General features: G+C 39.0%; 1 protein-coding gene and 1 long non-coding RNA gene across 2 annotated transcripts in view; one reads left to right on the forward strand and one right to left on the reverse strand.

Moving 5' to 3' along the window:
- PGM2L1 (phosphoglucomutase 2 like 1) overlaps positions 1-12269 on the reverse strand; it is a 60816-nt gene extending 48547 nt beyond the window's left edge. The window contains exon 1 of the mRNA XM_050756176.1: positions 11824-12269. Within this exon, the coding sequence (XP_050612133.1) occupies positions 11824-11934 (111 nt within the window). The 5' untranslated portion in view covers positions 11935-12269. The remainder of the gene's footprint in view (positions 1-11823) is intronic.
- Positions 11139-21488, forward strand: part of LOC126935299 (uncharacterized) — a 78269-nt gene continuing 67919 nt past the window's right edge. Inside the window, exon 1 of the long non-coding RNA XR_007719206.1 lies at positions 11139-11678. This is a non-coding gene — a long non-coding RNA (uncharacterized LOC126935299). The remainder of the gene's footprint in view (positions 11679-21488) is intronic.

A 21488-nucleotide genomic window follows, 5' to 3' on the forward strand; every position in this document is an offset into this window, starting at 1 on the left:
TTATATATGGCGCATTACTACATATGTTAACATATTCTCATATATTACTATATAAGGATAGATACTTGAAATCATGTATCTTGTAGTTCTTGGACAATTTAAGGGTTTACAAGGGTGATTTTAAAATTTTATACCATTTTTATTATTTATTGACTTTGGAATCTAACTCCTAAGTAAGACAAGACTCCACTATACCAGAAATGTTCTCGCATGGAAGTTACCTATTTGGGATACTACAGAACATGTTTTTATTCTGAGTAGGAGCTTAAATAGGATAATATCTAGGTTTCTGTCAACTGAGATTCCATAGTTTTGTGCTTAATTTAACGTATACCCGTATACCAGATAAAAGATTCATAGCTTGATGTTTCATGCATATTTTGGAATGGCGAAAATACTACCAACAGGAGAACCCTGCCCATCAGCATGAAAACTACCAAGAAAGGAAACAATAATATGCTTTTTCTTTTTCAATAAAGCCCAATTTTCATATTCTTCTGAAATTAGGCTACAATTATGGTCTGACTGTATTTCTCAGAAGTTAAATATCTCTATATGTATATGTCATCTTTACATGTTACGGAAATAATCTAAGGGAAAAAGTTATATGCAAAATGATGCTCTCAGCATTATTCAAAATAGCTTTTATTTATTTATTTATTTATTTATTTTTTATTTTTTTGAGATGGAGTCTCGCTCTGTCACCCAGGCTGGAGTGCAGTGGCCGGATCTCAGCTCACTGCAAGCTCCGCCTCCCGGGTTTACGCCATTCTCCGGCCTCAGCCTCCCGAGTAGCTGGGACTACAGGCGCCCGCCACCTCGCCCGGCTAGTTTTTTGTATTTCTTAATAGAGACGGGGTTTCACCGTGTTAGCCAGGATGGTCTCGATCTCCTGACCTCGTGATCCGCCCGTCTCGGCCTCCCAAAGTGCTGGGATTACAGGCTTGAGCCACCGCGCCCGGCCTATTCAAAATAGCTTTTAAAAATCAGAATAAGACATCCAGTAAAAAGGAAATGGTTAAATATGATATATTTACCAAGTAAAATACTATGCTGTCAATAAAATTATAATTATGTTCTACATGATAAAAATTACATATATAAATTCAAAAGACAAACTGAGAAAAAACATTTGTAATACACGATAAATCAATCAAAGGCTTATTTCTTTAGCATTAAAACAGGAGAAAAGATTAATAACTTGATAGAAAAGCTAGCAAAAGAAATGAAAACAGTTCACAGAAAAGGAAATACAGGTATCTTTTAAGTATATGAAAATATACAACTTCACTTATAAGAAAAATGGAAATTAAAGCTAAAATAAAATATGGTTTTTATTTTTCACAATGGCAAAGACAAATATTTGATACTGCTTTGTAGAGTCAAGAATTTGAGAAAGCAGGCACTTTTATATATTGCTGGTAGAAGAATACATTGGTGCACACTCTCTGTAATGCAATTTGGCAATATCTGTAAAAAAAAAAAAAAAAAAAAAAAATTTTTTTTTTTGAGGCAGGGTCCCACTCTGTCACCCAGGCTGGAGTGCAGTGGTGCCATCACAGCTCACTGCAGCCTCAACCTCCCGGGCTCAAGCAAGCCTCCCACCTAAGCCTCCCAAGTAGCTGGAACTATAGGCATATGCCACCATGTCCAGCTAATTTTATTTACTTTTTGTAGAGATGAGGTCTCCCTACTTTGCCTAGGCTAGTCTCAAACTCCAGGGCTCAAGCAATCCTCCTGCCCTGGCCTCCCAAAATGCTGGGATTACAGGCATGAGCCACCACACCCAGCCTCCCACAGTTATCTTCATTTAAGTGAAAAACAAAATGATATTTTAACTGAACAAGAAAATCAAACAAAACCTTAGTATTCCTAGATATGCTTTGGTTACTTTGAGGAAAGGAAGGGAGGAGAATGGAATCAGAGAGGTGGACATGGGAATTTAAATTCTAATATCTTTCTTTTAAAAGATGTGATTCAAAGTTAGCAAAATATATGATTTAACAGAATGGGAGCTATCATTTTCTGTCTTTTTAAAAAGAAGATAGAGATCAATTTGCTAGTAAGTCTTCATGGCTTTTTTTTTCCTGATTTTCTTACAAAGCAAACATCCTTATGTAAAACTTTTATATCTACATTTCTATGAGAGTTTCTAGGATCCCCTCCACAACTCCATTCCATCTCATCCTAATTACATGCTGCAGCCAGATTAATCAGCCAAAAATCAGCAATACAGTTCAATTCTCATTACATCAAACGTAAAAATTAGAAAGGTTGGGGTCAGATCCCAAAGGGCAGAGGAGTTTGAAACCTTCTTGGATTCAAAGAGCCCCCTCTCTCTACACTTCTCTGAGCCTGGGTTTGTGTGTAGGCTTTAAAAAATGGAAATAACTACCTCAAACAATCTGGGAGAATTAAGAGACTTTCTACATGAAAGTATCTAGTAAGTACCATGTCTGGTACCTGATCACTCATAAAATCTAGTTTTCCTTCATCTATACTTACTCACCATAGCACAATACACACGCTATACTTAAGAAATCTCTTTATTGTTTCTGCATGCTTCCTGCTCAGTTTCATTTCCCTGATCAGTGCCATTTTCCATTTTATTATTCTACCGTGTCCACTTTAAATTTTCTGCCCCCATATCTGTTATCTATTCGTATCCTACTTACCCTTCAAGTCCCAGCTCAAATTCTACCTCTTATAAAAAATCTTCCTGACTTTGAACTTCTATTGCCCTTAAAAGCCAATGTCAGACAGTTGACCACTTAATTTTTGTTTATATTTTAAATTTTACTTTAATTATTACGAATTATATTAACACATTTCTCTTATTTAAAAAATACTAATAACACAGATAAAGCTACAGACATCGTTGACCATTACTCTCATTCCCAGACCCTATCTTTAGAGGTGCTGCTTATAGTTTGTAATACATTCTTCTAGACCTTTACTACACATCTACATACCTGTAAAATACAGTTTTGCTTTAACTCTTTTTTTATATATATGGCATCATATTGTACATGTTGTTCTATAACTTGCTTATTTCACATATATCTTGCACAGAGGGGCAAATACTGCATGATTTCACTTATATGAGGTATCTAAAATAGTCAAATTCATAGAATCAAAGAGTGGAATGGTGGTTGCCAGATGCTGGGAGGGAAGGAGGAATGGAGAGTTGTTATGCAAGGGGCATAAAGTTGTAGATGAATACATTCTAGAGATATGCTATGCAGCACTGTACCTACAGTTAACCATACCGTATTGAATACTGGAAAATCTGTTAAGAGGGTACATCTCATGTTAAGTATTCTTACTACGATAAAATAAAATTTAAAAAATATATAAACTTATATACCTGTGTATCTATATCTCTATATCTATATATCTTGGAGGTCCTTTTAATACATATAGAACCATGCTATTCTTTTCACTCCAGAGTGTTCCAGTTTATGTTACCATTTCTTTATTCATGGACATTTAGGTTTTTTCCTCATTTTTACTTATATAAATAATGAAATATTTCAGAGAGAAATGATGTGAAAAAATTCTGAAGCAGAAACACAACATAAAACCACTACTTACATTAAAGAGGTTTCTAACAAGGTAGACATTAAAATGTCTTTGAATCAGAGATATATGGTCTTTTTCATTTACCATATCATAGTCTTCATACTCTTTAAGGCATTAAATGTGGCCATTTCCATTGTTTTGTTTGGTAAGATACACTGCTCATTAAATGATTTGGTGTAAAAGATCCTATGAGGATTGGCAACACTATCTCACTGCCTTCCCGCCTATTCTTCACCAGCATAGATCATTTTCTCCATTAACTCCCGACACTAGAGGGCAGCAGCCTCAGTACTAATTAGTAGTAATGCAGCTCGCAGTTGACTAATGAAAACAATACTCCTTCAGTAAAATCTGCACTAAATTACTAATGAACTTTTTATGTTGAGGGAAAATATTTCTTAAAAACCAAATAGACATAAATTAGGTAAAGACAGGTTTCTCCACGAAACAAACCAATCGTGCTGTCTCTCCAAAAGGAAGGATGAAAGAAATCTGATTTAGATTATCCAGGGATTATCATTGAAATACAAGCTAATGTAACCAGGTGTGGTGGCTTGTGCCTGTAGTCCCAGCCACTTGGGAAACTGAGGTGGAAGGATCACTTGAGCCCAGGAAGCTGCAGTGAGCTATGATCACACTGCATTCTAGCCTAGGTGACAGGGTGAGACCCTGTTTCTCTACAAAACAATACAAAACAAAAACCCTGAGCTAATGAAATATAATAAGATGTATATTCTTTTGTTAATTCACTGTGTTTCACAAGTAAAGCCTGGAAGAATCAAATGATGACAAATTCCTTTTTATTAGATTCTCCACATTCTTTCTGATTTTTTTAAATAAGAGGAGAGGAACAGATAGGAATAATACTTAAAAAAAAATTTTTTTTTTTTGAGATGGAGTCTCGCTCTGTCACCCAGGCTGGAGTGCAGTGGTGCGATCTCAGCTCACTACAGCCTCCGCCTCCCAGGTTCCAGTAATTCTCCTGCCTCAGCCTCCTAGGTAGCTGGGATTACAGGCAAGTGCCACTACGCCTGGCTAATTTTTTGTATTTTTAACAGAGATGGGGGTTTCACCATGTTGGCCAGGCTGGTCTCGAACTCCTGACCTCAGGTGATCTGCCTGCCTCAGCCTCCCAAAGTGCTAGGATTACAGGCGTGAGCCACTGCGCCCGGCCAGGAAAATAATTTTAGATCAAAGACATATCCAAATAGGTTTTCTAATGGCCTTGTAGAAAACTTGAAGGAACTTAATAAACAGATTTTATGAAAGAAAAAAAACCCCAAAAAACAAAAAAAACAGGGCAAAGAAGTCCCCCAAATAACAAACAGAAGTAGCTAGTCTACCCATTTTGAAAACTGTCAGGTGAGACATGAAGGGCTTTCAAATATGAATCACTCCTTTTCAGATATATCTATGGAAAAGTTACTACATTATGTAGTTTTTCCACACCATCTTCTTTCAGTAAGCAATCTACATTTAAGGTTTCTCCATCTTTTCACAGCTTGATAGCTCATCTCTTTTTGTGGCTTGACAGCTGATTTGTTTTAATCACTGAATAATATTTGATATGCAACAGTTTGCTTATTCATTCACCTATTGAAGGACATCTTAGCTGTTTTCAGTTTCAAGTACATTTTTAATTTGAAAAAATAAAAGTATAAAGACTTTCGGTTCAAGATGAAAGACTTAAACACTTGTCTCCCCTCCCTGAGAACTTATTACAGTGATAGTAAAGGAACAAAAGGACTAAACCTACAATGTAAAAAGAACTGGAGGAAGGGGTCAGTGGGTACTGAGGAGTAGATGCAATTGCCACGGACAAAAAGTAGCATGAAACAAAGCGCAATAAGCCCAAACCCAAAATAACTTGATAACATGCACATTTTGTTCTATAATCAAAATGAAATCTCATCTTCAACATGGATGAACCATGAAGGCATTATGCTAAGTGAAATAAGCTAGTCATAGAAAGACAAATACTGTATGATGCCACTTACATGAGGTACGTAGAGTAGTCAAATTCATAGAAACAGAAAGCAAAATGGTGGCTGCTAGAGGCTTAGGGGACGAAGAAATGGGGAGTTATTTGATGGGTACAGAAATTCAGTTTAGCATGATGAAAAAGCTCTGGAGATCTGTTTTTCTTTCCTTAAGATCCATCAATTAGTTGTTCAAAATGATGCACCATTTTAGTTGGCTTCATTTTTAGACCACAACTTAACTTACTCAGCTTTGTCTTTCCTTGCTTATTCGGGTCCTTCATTCTTTCCTTCCCTCCTTCCCTTCCTACTTTCTTCCTGTCTTCCTCCTCCCTCCCTCCTTCCCCTCCTTCGGTAACTGCTTTTTCTTTTCTTCTTTTTTTTTCTAATGTTGTTGACCAGAAATAACACGCCATCTTCACCATATTACTAACATCTTCCAGCTTTTTACTATTTATGGCATAGATGCTGAATTCTTTTTTAAGACATATTTCTGGAACCCCAGTGTGGATCAGTACACTGTTATCATCTAGGATTTCTTTACATTGAATTTCTGGGGAAGTTACTCCATGTCAACTTCCTCATATTTCCTATTTCCTTTTGCTATGTTTCCTCAACTTTAACTTCTATATTTTCTATTGCATTTGGCAGGGGTGGTGTGTCAATGTTTTTTTCTTAATTTCCAAGAGCTCATTATTGTTTCCTGTTCCTTTTTCATAGCATATTTCCTTATTTGATGGAATAATTGTCTTATTTAATCAAAAAACATTAAGTTCTTGTGTTCCCTGACTTAACTCAGTTTTTTTCCTGTATCCATTGCTTTACTTATTTTGCATGCAGCTTATTTCCTTTTTATGGTTTGATCGTTAGTTAGCTTTAACATCAATAGATTTTTAGCCACTGGTACCCAACATTCTGTTTTCTGTTTCTGTGTATTTGACTACGCTAGGTACCTTATATAAGCTGGTATGGGTTTTCTCTGTTTTCACATATAGAGTATGTTTTCTGCCAGTCTCCCATTAAACAAAATGGCCAGTTGGAAGCTCTGTTAGTTGCACTTATTGTCCTGCAAACTTTGCTAGCATTAATTATATTGTTTAAACTTTCGAAATGACTAATGCTAATAGCATAACTATCAAAATTCAGGAGACATAGAGAATAGTGAGTGAATTCCCATTTTTCACAGCACAGGGATATATCTGACAGATAATATCTAAAGCTTTAAAATACATCAAGAAATAGCGGTTCTAGTCTATTACTTGGTCTTTTCATGGTAACCACAAAAATAACTAAAAAGAAACTTAAAATGACCTATAAGCAAACTGAGGAAAAGAAGGGGCAGTTAGGATCATTGTTTTCCATTGTTTTCCCTTCTGTACTATTTTTTAAAATCATAAGCATGTATTTCTTCAAAAAAAAAATAAATTGCAAATAAAATGATGAAAACAGGAGAAAATGTAGGAAATTTGGAAGTAAAAAGAAAAAATGAATTTGAATTCTAAAAATAAAAATTCAAATATTCATTTATATGTACTAAATTTCTTGGACAGAAGGAGAACACTGTTGCCAAGGAGACCAAAGCAACTGTTCAGCTCTTTAAAAAAAAATCCATGGCAATTTATTCTGCATGATATTACATCCTCCTCCAGCTTTATAAAAGCCAATAAAATGGTTTTAATGAGGGCCTTGAAACTTAGCTTATGTTGTCACTAACATGTATTAAACATTTGCTTTATGGAGTCTACCACAGTGATAAGAATACAGTAAAAGTGAGATGACCTAAGTTTGAGTCCCAATTTTACCACTTAAAAGCCATATCTCCTTGAGCAAGTCACTTTTCTTTTATGAGCTTAAGTTTCTTTACTTGTAAAAACGGGGATAACTACTACCTGCCTAACACACTGTTGCCATGAATAGCAAACGAGACTTAGAGCATTTTACCAAAGTTGAAACACTACAGAAATAAATTCAAGGAATAAGGACTAGCATTTCCCAAAAGTAATAAAGCCATATGTATATGTTCTGCACTCTTCATTTGATTAAATGCCAAATGCAGTATTAGAAAAATGTGAACAAAAAATGTTATATAAACTAGTATTATAAAAATTGGATTGAACTAGGTGGCAGATCCAATGGCCCATCTAAGCTCCGTAACTGGATAATGTCCACAATTTCTTTGGGTCTCCATACAATGACCCTGGAGTAGACCACCTTTGTCGAGGAATGTCGTGGGTGTATTTCCCATCACATAAGGATGATTTAAAAGGAAATTCACTCATCACCTTTTCTACCTGGGCTACATTACGAGGCACAGAAAATCATGCGAGTGACACTGAAAAAAACTTCTACCATTAGACTAATGTTTGAATCACTGGCCTAGATTGAAGTATTTTATTTCCATTTTCAGGCTTTTTATAAGCCTGTGCTACCTTGAACTTTACATGATACTCTTTCTCAACACAGACCTACATTCTGAAACCAGAGTGCTCTACTTGCTATTTCTTAAAATGCCATGGCCAATTCCTGCCTCCACATCGCTGTCGATATATAGGAAGTTCAACACCTTTGTGGCAGCTGCTATAGCAGGCTGAGCAGCTCTGCCCTATGTCCCAGCTCTATTCCCCATCCAGCCACTGATCCATCCACTTTGCCAGTGCCTAACATCTTACATACAGGACTGCTTTTAAAAAGAAAATTAACAATGCATAAAGTACAGGACATATTATATTGAGAGAACCTGGCTTCTGGGCCAGCACAACTTATCTATAATTTGACAGAATGTATGAAAGTACTGAAAAAAAGAACTAGGAAGGAGGTGAGTGACTTAGCCCTAGAGGATAGAAGGAGAGACCACTGTAGTAGAGTCATCTGTTCACTGCCTGGAGGAGAAATGCCTTGATCTAGGACTTTTGGGTTCTAGTGGTAAGATAGTCCCATTGTGGAGATGTGTGTATTTACTTATTACAGGTTGATGCTGTTAAATGTTTGTGTCATATATCTGACTCCCTGTGATTTGATTTCATGACCACTAAAAATCTTCTTTTGACTTCTCCTATGGTGCATCTAGAAAATGCCCTGAATAGAAACAAATCTACTTAGCTATTACATCTGTACCATACATTAATAAAACATTCTGAATTCAGACATCAGTTTCTGTGACATTGAGCACAGTGAGTCCATCCTGAGACAAGGTAGGCTAACAAATTAGGCTGAAGGCTCAGGAACTGGAAGGTCACATTCTGGACTTGTAAATTTACCAACAGAAAGCCACCCCATAGAAACTATGTGGAGTACCCCAAACTGCCCCAATAAACAGCCCATCTTGTTGCATTGTTTTCTTTTTAACACTTACATGCACACCTGTGTGTATTTAAGCCCTTCAAAACATACTAAAGCCCTTCTATGACCTGGTCTTTACATATCCTTCCAAAATTTTCTATGTACCCTGAGCAACAGCAGAAATAAAAGTTCTTAATACACACATTAAAATTTATCTCTATGCTTGTCATAGTTCTCCTTATGTTAGCAAGTCTAATTTTAACTAATTCTGAAAGTTCAAGCACAAATAACATTTTTTTCATAAAGACTTTTCAAATACACCAACCGAGACTAAGATTAGTAATTTTAGTGACCAACGCAAGTAACACATTGACCTCTAATCAATTTATAACTGATTATATGCCTCATCTGAGTCATGAATAATTGGTGGCAGTTGGTTCCTTTTTTAATTAAATAGGTATTCATCAGGTGTTAAACTCAGTCTCTCTATGTTAAAAGACTACCCATGTCATCAATGTATAATGTAAGAAATGCTGAGTCTGATCTTTACATTTCTGCACTCTAAATTTCAGTGCCCTGAGACATAGTCTAGCTTCTCTATAGTATCAATCTACAGTAGATATGATTTCTCCATTAAATATATTCTCTCCTATTAAGAAAGGATCAATGAAGAAATTTATTATATTTATTAACAAATTACTTAAATCTATTCCTCTGTTAAGGAAACTTATTACTTGCCTCTATTATTTATGCTTTTCCTTCCCTTCTATGTTCTTTAACGATACGATCCATATCTATTTCATCTTTCTGTCTCTCACAGGTTTCAGCCAATGCCTTATATTCAGAGGCACTTTAAATACAAATTAAGAATTTATCTTCCACTTTTGATGAATTTTTATCTTCATTATTTTTATTTTATGTTGTTTTGCTTTATTTATTTTTGAGATGGAATCTCACTCTGTCACCCAGGCTAGAGTACAGTGGAACAATCTCAGCTCACTGCAACCTCCGCTTCCCGGGTTCAAGTGATTCTCTGGCCTCAGCCTTCGAGTAGCTGGGACTACAGGCATGTGCCACTTCGCCTGGGTAATTTTTTTTTTTTTTTTTTTTTTTAGTAGAGACAGGGTTTCACTATGTTGGTCAGGCTGGTCTTGAACTCCTGACCTCAGATGATCTGCCCGCCTTGGCCTCCCAGAGTGCATTACAAGTGTGAGCCACTGTGCCCAACCTCTCTTCATTCTTTTTCAGGGGCTGGGTGAGGTGGTTCACACCTATAATCCCAACACTTTGGGAGGCTGAGGTGGGAGAATCCCTTGAGGCCCAGAGTTCAAGACAAGCCTGGGCAACACAGTGCGACCCCATTTCTTTAAAAAAAAAAAAATTATTTTTTTAATTAGCTGGGCATGGTGGCATGTGCCTATAGTCCCAGCTACTCAGCAGGCTAAGGCAGAAAGATCACTTGAGCCCAGGAGTTCAAGGCTGCAGTGGGTGCAGTGAGTGCTACTGCACTCCAGCCTGGACAACATGGAGAGACCCTGTTTAAAAAAAAAAAAAAAATCAATCAGGAGACTCATTAGGAAAAGTATAGTTAGAACTGGCACCTAAAGAAAACAAAGTTTTGCTACTCCAAGTGTGGTCCACGGACCAGCAGCATTAGTATCACCTGGAAATTCATTCTTAGGCAGAATCCGAGGCCCCACCCCACACCTCCTGAATCAGAATCTGTATTTCAAGATCCCCAGGTGATCTGTAAGCACATTAAGGTTTGAGAAGCATTAGACTGTAGAGAAAGAATTATTCGTCCGATATACATATGACCAATTAACACCAAATACCTCATTGTAACTGCTTATTTGTTGGTCTTCCTCATCTGCTGAGGCTTGTTGAGGGCAGGAACCCTTTCTATTTTCCTCACAAGTATTTCCTGGGTCTAACAAGACCTAAAACACACACTCGACATTCAATATTTTTTTGCTGAATGAATGAATGAACAAAGTAAAAACAAAACTTTCAGAAAGAGAAGCCTTAAGGAAATTCATTTGTACAACATGATGTCACATAATACCATACAAATTCCTTAATTCAGTGTCATTAATTCCATTTTAAATGTGCTGCCTTCTCTACTTCAACAAAGGCATTTTATGCACTTGACAAAGCAAAAGCTTGGATTATCTTCCTTTGTTGGAGCCACCAGGGACCTCTTTTACAAGTAAGATAGCTGCATTTTAATTCTGATTGTCACAAATCCATCCCAAATGCCCGCATAAGGTTTAATTACCGCAACAATTTGGAGGTGGGGGCGGAGCGTGGGTGGGGAGGTGTTGGTAGAGAAGTAAGGGTTAAGGCAAAAACAATCCTGTATTAAGAGTACCATATGAAACCTGGAAAACACGATTCCTTGAACAGATTAATTCCAGAAAATAGCTGCCAGCAGGAGAAAGAAGAGGTAAGCGCCTTGCCTTTCCCAAGAGCAAAAGGTGATACTAGAAAATACCAAGGATAGAAGACCAGCGACTACCTAGCGACAGAAGGAGGAAACACACCAGACCAGAACTAAAGCAGATAGCGGTTAGAAACGCCCAGTAAGGGTGCCAGAAACCACTTTCAGGTTTGTGGAGAAGGAAGTCAAGGGAGAAAAAGGGAAAGGAAATCGTTGTTTAGGGTATAACCTACAATGATTTTTTTTTTTTTTTTTTTTTTTTGGCAGAAAGAGGGAAGACAGCACTTGAAGGGAAAGAGGGTAAAGAAGAGGAAGGGAGGTTACAATTGAGAGCACCGCAGAAGGAAGCGATGCAGATGTTCGGCTCTGGCGGACCGAAGGAGGAACCCCATGCATAGGTGGGTGGCAACGCCCTGCTCCGCTGCCCCCCGCCCGGTGTCCCGAGCCATCTCCTCTGCAGCCCGTGGGGCGCTGGGTGGGCATAGGAAAGAGCAGACTATGTGGGGGAGGCGACGGCGGATGCTGGGCTGACCAGGTACCCACCTTATCCCAGCGGAGCCACTGCCCGATGGCCGTGTCCAGCTGAGGATCCCCGGTGTGGTAGGGGGCGTGGAGCAGGTTGGAGTTCAGATCCCCCTCTGTGTTTTCAGCCATGGCGACCAGACAGGTGTACGTGCCGGGGGCCGGCGAAGACACTGAGTTGGGGTGGGGGGTGGCCTGGGGTTCGCTCACCAGGGTCCGGGCGTCCCCACCTCACTGAAGGGCATTGGAGACCAATCGCAGGGTGTTTTTAACAGCTCCTGCTGCGGCGTCAGGGAACCGGGAGAGAGGGGGCTTATGGCCGCCTGCTCCCCAGCTGACCAGGTCGGGGTCTCTGGGCGAAGTGACTGAGGCGGTCGCGCCGCGAGAGAACAACAACAGTCCCAGATGTCTGGGTCCTGGCCCCGCCACCGCCGCCGCTGCCGCCGCCGCCGCCGCCCGCACCGCCTACGGCCCCGCCCCGCGCCTTAGGCCCCGCCCCTTCCCGCCTCTGCTAATTTAAGTCCGCGAAGCTCTAAACTGGAGTCCGGGAGCGCGCTCCCCACGACTCCGAAGTAGCATGGGTTTACAGCCCGTCCGGGTGGTGAGGCAGTAGTGCACGGTTATTTTTATTTTTTAATTTGCCATGGGTCTCCTTTCCTCGATCTGCTCTCACGGCTACCACTAGGAAGCTGCCTTCGCGCTTGCCCTGCAGATCCCAGCGCGCGCGCAGACCCCCAATTTCTCTTGGGGGCACGCGCCGGTTGTGGGAGGAGGGGCTGTGCGAGCTGTCCGCGCACTGCTTCACGGGAGCTGTAGTTCTTTCCTTTGAGCTCAGCGGAGACCGCCGCCGAGACTACGACTCCCAGCAGCTCCGAGCCCTCCCTTTCCTCAAAAGAAAAAGATCTGTTTCGAGGTAGTTCCCTACGGACGCCCTATCCCTATTAGTTATGCTGTGGTATGTGGCCCTGGCATTAAATTAAACAAGGAATGACATAGTAAGGGGGCAAAGTGGTATTCGTTTAGTGCTGTGCAGTTTACGAGTCTCATTCTATCGCTTCAATCCCTCAGTAAGGTAGGGGGCGTCGTCCTTTCCCGTTTCACACACAAAGAAGAAACGGACTCCCTGAGACAGTCCTCTCCTAAGAGGCCGAGTTCGTGAGCGGTCAAACTAGGGTTCGAGTCTCATTTCAGATTCCCTCGGCTGGCAGTTATTTTATTAGGTCGGTGCAAAAATAACTGCGGTTTTTGCCATTAAAAATAATAGCATTAAAAGTAATGGCAAAAACGGCAATGACTTTTGTACCAACCTAATAGCTCTGCTGCTACAGTAAACTAGGAGGTAGGGCGAACAAGATTACTGTAAAATAGATGAGGAAGTTGTTGAGGGAAGATGGGTCGACATTTAACCTTGATATAAGAATGTATAAGCATCACAAGATACCAAGAGCAATGGTAATGGGAATACTGAGGAAGAGGAAATTGGTTCACTCAAATTGAAATAGTCTTCCGTTACTTCTTAGCCGCCTCTCCTATGGAATGCTCACCTAACTTGAGGTCTGGGAAACGCTGAGAAGTGCTGACCTGTCAGCCACCTAGCTACTCCTCCATTTCTTGGTCTGGCCTTCTTAGAATGGCTATGATTTTGACCAAGTATATTACAACTCTTTCCCTAGTCAGCTTTTTTGTGAGGAGGGTATGATAATATTTACATCATGGCTGTACAGTAACTTAATAAATGGCATTAGTCTGCGTTTCACAGATAAAAGACATAATAAGTTCAAAGTATTACTTTATTTCCTTTAAAGTGCCATTTAAACTACCAAGGTACAAAAGGATTGTGGTTCCAGTTTCTGAAAAACATGCCATAGTCGGGAGTTGCAGTTTTTGCTAAGTGATTGTTTCCTTTGTGGAGTCAGCAGGACTCTTGTTCTTTTAATTACACAAGGCCTGGGAAACAATCACGTGTCCTGGAGAGAAATTCATCTTCCACTACCATCACCATTATTGTCCATGATACATTTACTCTCTGCTAAGCATTATGGTAGGAGCTGAGGCTACAAGAATCTATATAATTGTTCATTTCGAGAAATAACATCTAAGGAGACAGGATATATGTAAGAAAAGAAAGCCCATGATAAATAGCAAATGCTGCCAACAACTGTTAATGAATTTACATCTGAGGTGGTCAATAAAAAAAGCAACAAGCAGGAGGGACCTGCACTAGGCTTTCAGAAACAAAATAAACATGTTGAGAATAAGATAGAGGATATTTCAAACCCATAGACTAGTGGTTTTCATATCTCCCTAGGAGTTTGTTTAAATTCATATTCCTGGACACTGCCTCCAGAGATTCTGAATCAATACATTGGCATAGGGCCCAGGTACCTGCATATTTGAAATATCTATTGACTGTCACAGAGGTGGCCATAATCTTACAACTCAAAGTGTGATTAGGAGGACGACTGTGCTGATGTCCTCTGGAAGCTTTTTAAGAAATACAAAATTTCAGACTCCACTCCAGTTCTGCTGCATCAGAATCTACATTTTAACAAGATCCAGTGATGATTTATATTTAAATTTGTTAAACAGTGTTTTTTTATAAGACAATCCTTATTCATTCATTTCTGAGAAACACTACCAAATCAACAGAGCTTTCAAGAGATGGAAAAAAAGAGCCAACTAACCTTCACTTTTATCAGCAAGATCACAGTAGACATTAACTACTTACCAGAAATCTTGCCCAGCGGATTAGGTTTATTGTTCGGACGTTGGAGGGTAAGCATCCTCCAACTCATCAAATCCAACAACAGTGTCTAAGTGTGTTCAGCAGAGGAAGTATAGTAGTTCCCCCAGTCTGGGGAAGCTCAGAGCTTTCATTTCTGTTGGAATTTGCCCACGGCATCCTGCATTTTTATTTGCTAAGCCTGGCAACATTAACTGTGGTTATGAAAAAGAATAGTCTTCTTGGTCCCCATATGCAAACATACATCACTTAATGGCAGGGATATGTTCTGAGAAATGCGTCATTAGGTGATTCTGTCATCTTAACATCATAGAGTATATAAACCTAGATGGTATAGCGCACTACACACCTAGGCTATATGGTATAGCCTATTGCTCCCAGGCTACAAACCTGTACAGTATGCTGCTGTACTGAATACTGTAGGGGACTGTAACACAGTTGTAAGCATTTGGATATCTAAACATATCTCAATATAGAAAAGGTACAACTTTTGGTATAAAAATTATGGTTTAAAAATATAAAATGGCACACCTATATAGTGCACTTACCATGAATGGAGCTTGCAGGACTGAAAGTAGCTCTGAGTGAGTCAGTAAGTGAATGGTGAGTGAATGGGAAGGCCTAGGACACTACTGTACACTACTGTAGACTTTATAAGCGCCGTACACATAAGCCTAGGCCTACACTGGGTCAGGATCATCCAGATATCACTCAGTCATAGGAGTATTTCAGCCCCATTATAAGGTTATGGGACCACCATTGTATATGCTGTTCTTTGACCGAAACATCCTTATGCAGCATATGACTGTATTATATTTACTACATATATATATAATATAGTATGTTACCAATATTACATATAATGGACCTAATATCTTAGAATCCTAATATATATAACTTACCCTCCAATGATTTTAAAAAATACCATGTGTATGTCTATACAAATATTTATTATATATGTCTATATACAAATATATATATATTACATAGTTGAATGAATAGCAAAGGACAAAGCAAATGGAGGAAAATGTTAACAGTGGGTGGATCTGGGTAAAGAATTTATGAATAGCTGGGCGCAGTGGCTCACACCTGTAATCCCAGCACTTTGGGAGGCTGAGGTGGGTGGATCACCAGAGGTCAGGAGTTCAAGACCACCCTGTCACTACTAAAAATACAAAAATTAGCCAGGCATGGTGGCAGGCACCTGTAATCCCAGCTACTTGGGAGGCTGAGGCAGGAGAAATGCTTGAACCTGGGAGGTGGGGGTTGCAGTGAGCCAAGATTATACATTACACTCCAGCCTGGGTGACAAGAGCAAAATCTCTCTCAAAAAAAAAAAAAAAAAAAAAAATACACACACACACACACACACACAATATATATGTATTATTTGCACTATTTTTATTTTTGTACCTTTGAAATTATTTTTTTCTTTTCTTTTCTTTTCTTTTTTAAGACTGGGTCCTGTTCTGTTGCCCAGGCTGGAGTGAGGTGGCGTGATGATGGCTTGCTGCAGCCTTGACCTCCTGAGCTCAAATGATCCTCCCTCCTCAGCCTCCTGCATAGCTGGGACCACAGTTGCCCGCCACCATACCTGGCTAATTTTTTAATTATTTGTAGAGACAAGGTCTTGCCATGTTGCGCAGGCTGGTCTTGTGTTCCCGGGCTCGAGCAATCCTCCTACCTCGGCCTCCCAAAGTGCTGGGATTACAGGTATGAGTCACCACACCCAGCCGTGAAATTATTTCAAAATAAAAAAGTTTAAAAGAAAAACCTCCACTGTATAAGAAATACACATTTCTTTATTATTAACAAAAAATCTAGCCAAGCATAGTGGCTCATACCTCTAATCCCAGCATTTTGGGAGGCCAAGGTAGGAGGATCCTTTAGCCCAGGAGTTTGACACCAGCCTGGGCAACAAGGCAAGACCCTGTTTCTACAAAACAACAACAATTTTTTTTTTTTTTTTAGTTAGCTGGGCATGGTGGCTCAGGTCTGTAGTTGTAGCTACTTGGGAGGGTAAGGCAGAAGTTCCAGGCTGCAGTGAGCCTTGACTGTGCCACTGCACTCCAGCCTGGGCAACAGAACAGGACCCTGTCTCTAAAAAGAGAAAAAAAAAAAAAATTATTAAAAGACTGGAATTTCTCATTCTGTTAGGGCAGCAAAAATTTGAATTTTCATTAATATCTGGAATTTTCCTCCCCACCCAGGCCTTATCTAGTACTTGGAAAACAGGAAGGGTCTGTAGGTCGAGTTCATTAAGGTTTCTGCAAGCATCTGCATTGTCCAGAGCTGTAGTGGTCACTGACACTGGAAGTCTGACAGCTTTCTCCCTGCATACCATTTGTAAGCAATTACCAGGAAACTTGGTTGGGGCTAGGAACCCCAAAGCCTCCGTCTACGTTTGCCACATAGCCATCTCCTCTAAAATCTTGCCCATTCCTTGAAATGCTACCACCAGGCAGAGCTCAGGGCTTCTCTCTCTCATTACCTGCCTACTTTAAGACTTTAAATCTTGACAAAAATCTATCATTCGGCTCTGTGACTGCTCTGAAAAGAGAAGTATTTTCTTGTTGCTCACAAACATATTTGTCATAAACTCTAGTGAACTCTATTAAAAAAAGAGAGAGAGCCCAGAAAGGAAGTATCTCGCGAGCAATTTTCTACTTTTAGCCCTGTTACATAAAAACCTCCTCTGAGGCAAGGGGATCCAACAAGAACAACAAATAAAAAGTTGTCTTTGTGAAAGGGGAGATAGATGCAGAACATACCCAGGAATATAGTGAAGCAAGGCAAAGAACTCAAGGTGCAAAATGTGAGGAAGCCTTTTTGCTTACGTTTGTGAAGTGCAGGGTTGGCACCTGAGAGTCGGTGCCTCATTCCATTTTTTAACACTTAATTGAGATATAAATCACATACTATACAATTCAACCACTTATTTATTTATTATTATTATTATTTATTATTTTTTACTGCTCCTTGCAGAGCAAGGCTAACTCATAGGCAGTATGCCCAGAGCCTGCCCAGTTCACCCGTTTAAAGTATACAATTCAGTAGTTTTTGTTACATTCACAGATATGTACAAACATCACTATGGTCAGTTAAAATGTTCATCACCTCCAAAAGAAACTCCATGCCCTTTAGCCATCAGACCACTATCACCCTATCTCCCCACTCCCAGGCCTAAGCAACCTCTAATCTACTTTGTGGCTCTGTGGATTGCCCTGTTGTGAACATTTCATCTAAAGGGAATTATATCATATGTGGTCTTTTGTGACTGGTTTCTTTCACTTAGCATGTTTTCAGGGCTCATCTATGTTGTAGCATATACTTCATTTTTTTTTTTTACAGCTGAATAATATTCCAGTGTATGCATATGCCATATTTGTTGATCCATCCATTGGTGGACATTTCAGTCATTTCTGTCTTTTGATTATTGTGAATAATGCTTCTATAAACATTCATGTATGATTTTTTGTATAAAACATTTTTGGCTGGGTGCGGTGGCTCACGCCTGTAATCTCAGCACTTTGGGAGGACAATACAGGTGGATAACTTGAGGTCAGGAGTAAGAGACCAGCCTGGCCAAAATGGTGAAACCCTGTCTCTACTAAAAATACAAAAATTAGCTGGGAGTGGTGGAGCATACCTGTAATCCCAGCTACTGAGGAGGCTGAAGCAGGAGAATGGCTTAAACCCAAAAAGCAGAGGTTGCAGTGAGCCGAGATGGCACCACTGCACTCCAGCCTGGGCAACAGACTGAGGGAGACTTCATCTCAAAAAACAAAAAAAAAAAGTTTTCACTTCTTGTCAGTATATACCTAAGAATGGATTTGTTAGATCATATGGTAACTCTGTGTTTAACCATTTGAAGAACTGCCAGATTGTTTTTCAAAGTGACTGTACCATTTTACATTCCCTCCAGCAGTGTATGAGGCTTCCAATTTTTCCACAGATTTGCCAATGCTTGTTATCATCTGACTTTTTTATTCTAGCCATTTTAGTGAGTGTGAAGTGCTATCTCGTTGTGGTTTTGATTTGAATTTCCCTGATGACTAAAGATGTTGAGTATCTTTTCATGTGCTTATTGGCTACTTCTGTATCTTCCTTTGAGAAGGAAATTAATATATTTTGTCCACTTGCGATTGGGTTATTTGTCTCTTATTGAGTTTAAATGTTCTTTTTATTTCTGGATATATGACCCTAATATAGGTCAGATATATGATTTGCAAATATTTGTCCTCTGTGACTAGAGATTGTTTTATTTCTTCCTTTCCAGTCTGGTTGCCTTTGATTTCTTTTTCTTGCCTACTGGCTCTGACTAGAACCTTCAGTACAATATTGAATAGAAGTGACAAGAGCAGACGTTCTTGTCTTGTTCCTGATTTTAGGGGGAAAGTATTCAATCTTCCACCATTAAGTATATGTTAACTGTGGGTTTTTTTGTAGATGCTCTCATCAGATTGATGAAGTTCCCTTCTGTTTCTAGCTTGTTGAGTGTATTTATCATGAATGTTGGATTTTGTCAAATGCTTTCCCATATCCATTGAGATGATCATATGAGTTTTTAAATTATATTGGTATGATATAATTAATTATTAATTTTGGGAAGTTAAACCAAACTTGCATCCCACTTGGTCATGGTGTATCATTGTTTTCATGTTTCTGGATTTAGTTGCTAGTATTTTGTTGAGGATTTATTTGTTCATACTCAATAGAGATATTGGTGTGTAGTTATCTTTTTTGGTGATATATTAGTCTGATTTGGATATCAGAGTAATACTGGCCTCACAAAATGAGTCTGGAAGTGTTTCTTTCTCCCTCAATTTTTGGAAGAGTTTGTGAAGAGCTGACATTAATTCTTCCTTAAATGTTTAGTAGAATTTAGCAGTAAAGCTATCTGGACCTGGACTTTTCTTTGTGGGTAGTTTTCTCATTATTAATTCAATCTCTTCATGTGTTATAGATCTCTTCATTTGTCTATAGCCAATTTCAGTAGTTTGTGTCCTTGTAGGAATTTGTCCATTTAATCTAAGTTATCTAATTTGTTGTCATACAATTGTTTACAGTATTCCTTTATAATCCTTTTTATTTCTGTGAGTAGTAATGTCCTCTTTCATTTTTTATTTTAGTAATTTGAGTCTTCTCTCTTTTTTTTGGTCAATCTAGCTAAAGTTGTATCATTTTTGTCAATCTTTCGAAGAACCAATTTTAGGTTTTATTGATTTTCTCTAAGGCTTTTCTATTTTTTAATCTCATTAATTTATACTCTAATTATTATTATTTCATTTATTCCAGTTTACTAATTCTCTTTCCAGCAGCATATAAGTGACTAAACTGACCCCTTGGCTTTGTTTGTGTGCATGTGTATATTCCAGTGAAACTTTGTTTGCAAAAGCAGGTGGCAGGCCAGATTTGTCCCATGGGCCACAACTTGCCCATTCCTGATCCAGAGTAATGGTTCCCAACTCAGGGTGCACATCTTTTAAAGGACTCAGCTGCTGGGCTTCACTCCCTAAGATTATGATTTACCCGATCTGGGTTGGAACATGGTCATCAGTGGGGTTTTTTCTTTTTGCTTGGTTTTTGTTTTAAGCTTTCCCATGGATTTCCAATGTGCAGCCGAAGCTGAGAGCCATGGATTCATAGCAGGGATCTGACATTTGGGTCGTTTGTCTTTAAATCAGCAGAATTTTATTATCTTGGGGTTTTGGAGGCCAGAAGTTCAACGTTAAGGTGTCAGCAGGGCCAAACTCGTTTGAAGCCTATGGGGAAAATCTTTCTTTGCCTCTTCCAGTTTCTGGTAGCTCCAAGTGTTCCTTAGCTTGTAGCTGCATAACTCCAATCTCTCCCTCTATCTTCACATGACCCTCTTCTCCTCCAACTCAGAAATGGCCAAGTGGAAGAGGTGCATAGGGCAAGGTGTGGGAGCACGGGTGGTGCAGAGCTTCTGTGGCTTCTCAGGGCACACCACCCTCCTAGCACCTCAATGTGTTCCACCCATCCAGAAGCTTTACTTTTGGGTTTTTAATTAAGGTTATTGTATTTTCTATTTCTAGAATTATTTTGGATTCATTTGTAAATTTACTACAGCACTTTTCATAGTTTCCTATTCTCTACAGAGAGCTTCAAACTTGTCTTTTACTTTTTAAACCTATAGCCTGCCTCGTTGTTTAAAATTTAAAATATTTATGGGTCTGTTTCCCTTGTCTAATGTTTTTGCTAGCTCCTGCTCTGCAGTCTGGTTTCTTTGTGAGCCGTGTGTGTGTGTGTGTGTGTGTGTGTAAAATGGACACTATTTGAAAAACTATTTGTGGGAGTAAATTTAGACTTGCAATGAAAGTTCTCTAGAGAGCATTTGCATTTGCTTCTCTTTATAGAGAAAATTCTTTTCTCTAGAGAGGAATTGACAAGTGCCTGGTAGTTCAACTACTTTAAGGCTTGAAATTATCTGGTGCTCGGGTGACCCTATGTAGGCTGTAATTCCATGTAAAATATTTCTCTTCTAGTTTATAGTTACTTGGATAGCGTAGCTCTTTGGGGTTCCAATATTGTGAGAAGTTTCTCCTGTTAGACTCTCAAGCTTATGCAGACCTTGGCTTTGCTTTCTGTCTTGCCTGTGACAGTTTTAAAATTAAGGTTCAAAATGTTCAAGACTGGCAAATACTCTCAGGGCAAAAGCCATATCTCGCACAGTTACATCTTTGGGATAACATTTTCCTTTCACTTTTGGCCTGGTAATGTTTTACTGACTTGTCATTTCTTCTTTGTGATTTACAAGGAGGTTAAAAATAATAACTGAGCTTTATTATTTAGTTTTAGCAAGAAGGTTAATACAAATAACCTCATCTACCATTTTGGGAAACACTAAACTATTTTGATAATCATCTTATGGCTGTAAAATATTATGTCAAGTTGGTCTACCATGGTATTTTTTTAAAAT

This window comes from Macaca thibetana, chromosome 14 (genome assembly GCF_024542745.1).
Source record: "Macaca thibetana thibetana isolate TM-01 chromosome 14, ASM2454274v1, whole genome shotgun sequence".
Lineage (NCBI taxonomy): Eukaryota > Metazoa > Chordata > Mammalia > Primates > Cercopithecidae > Macaca > Macaca thibetana.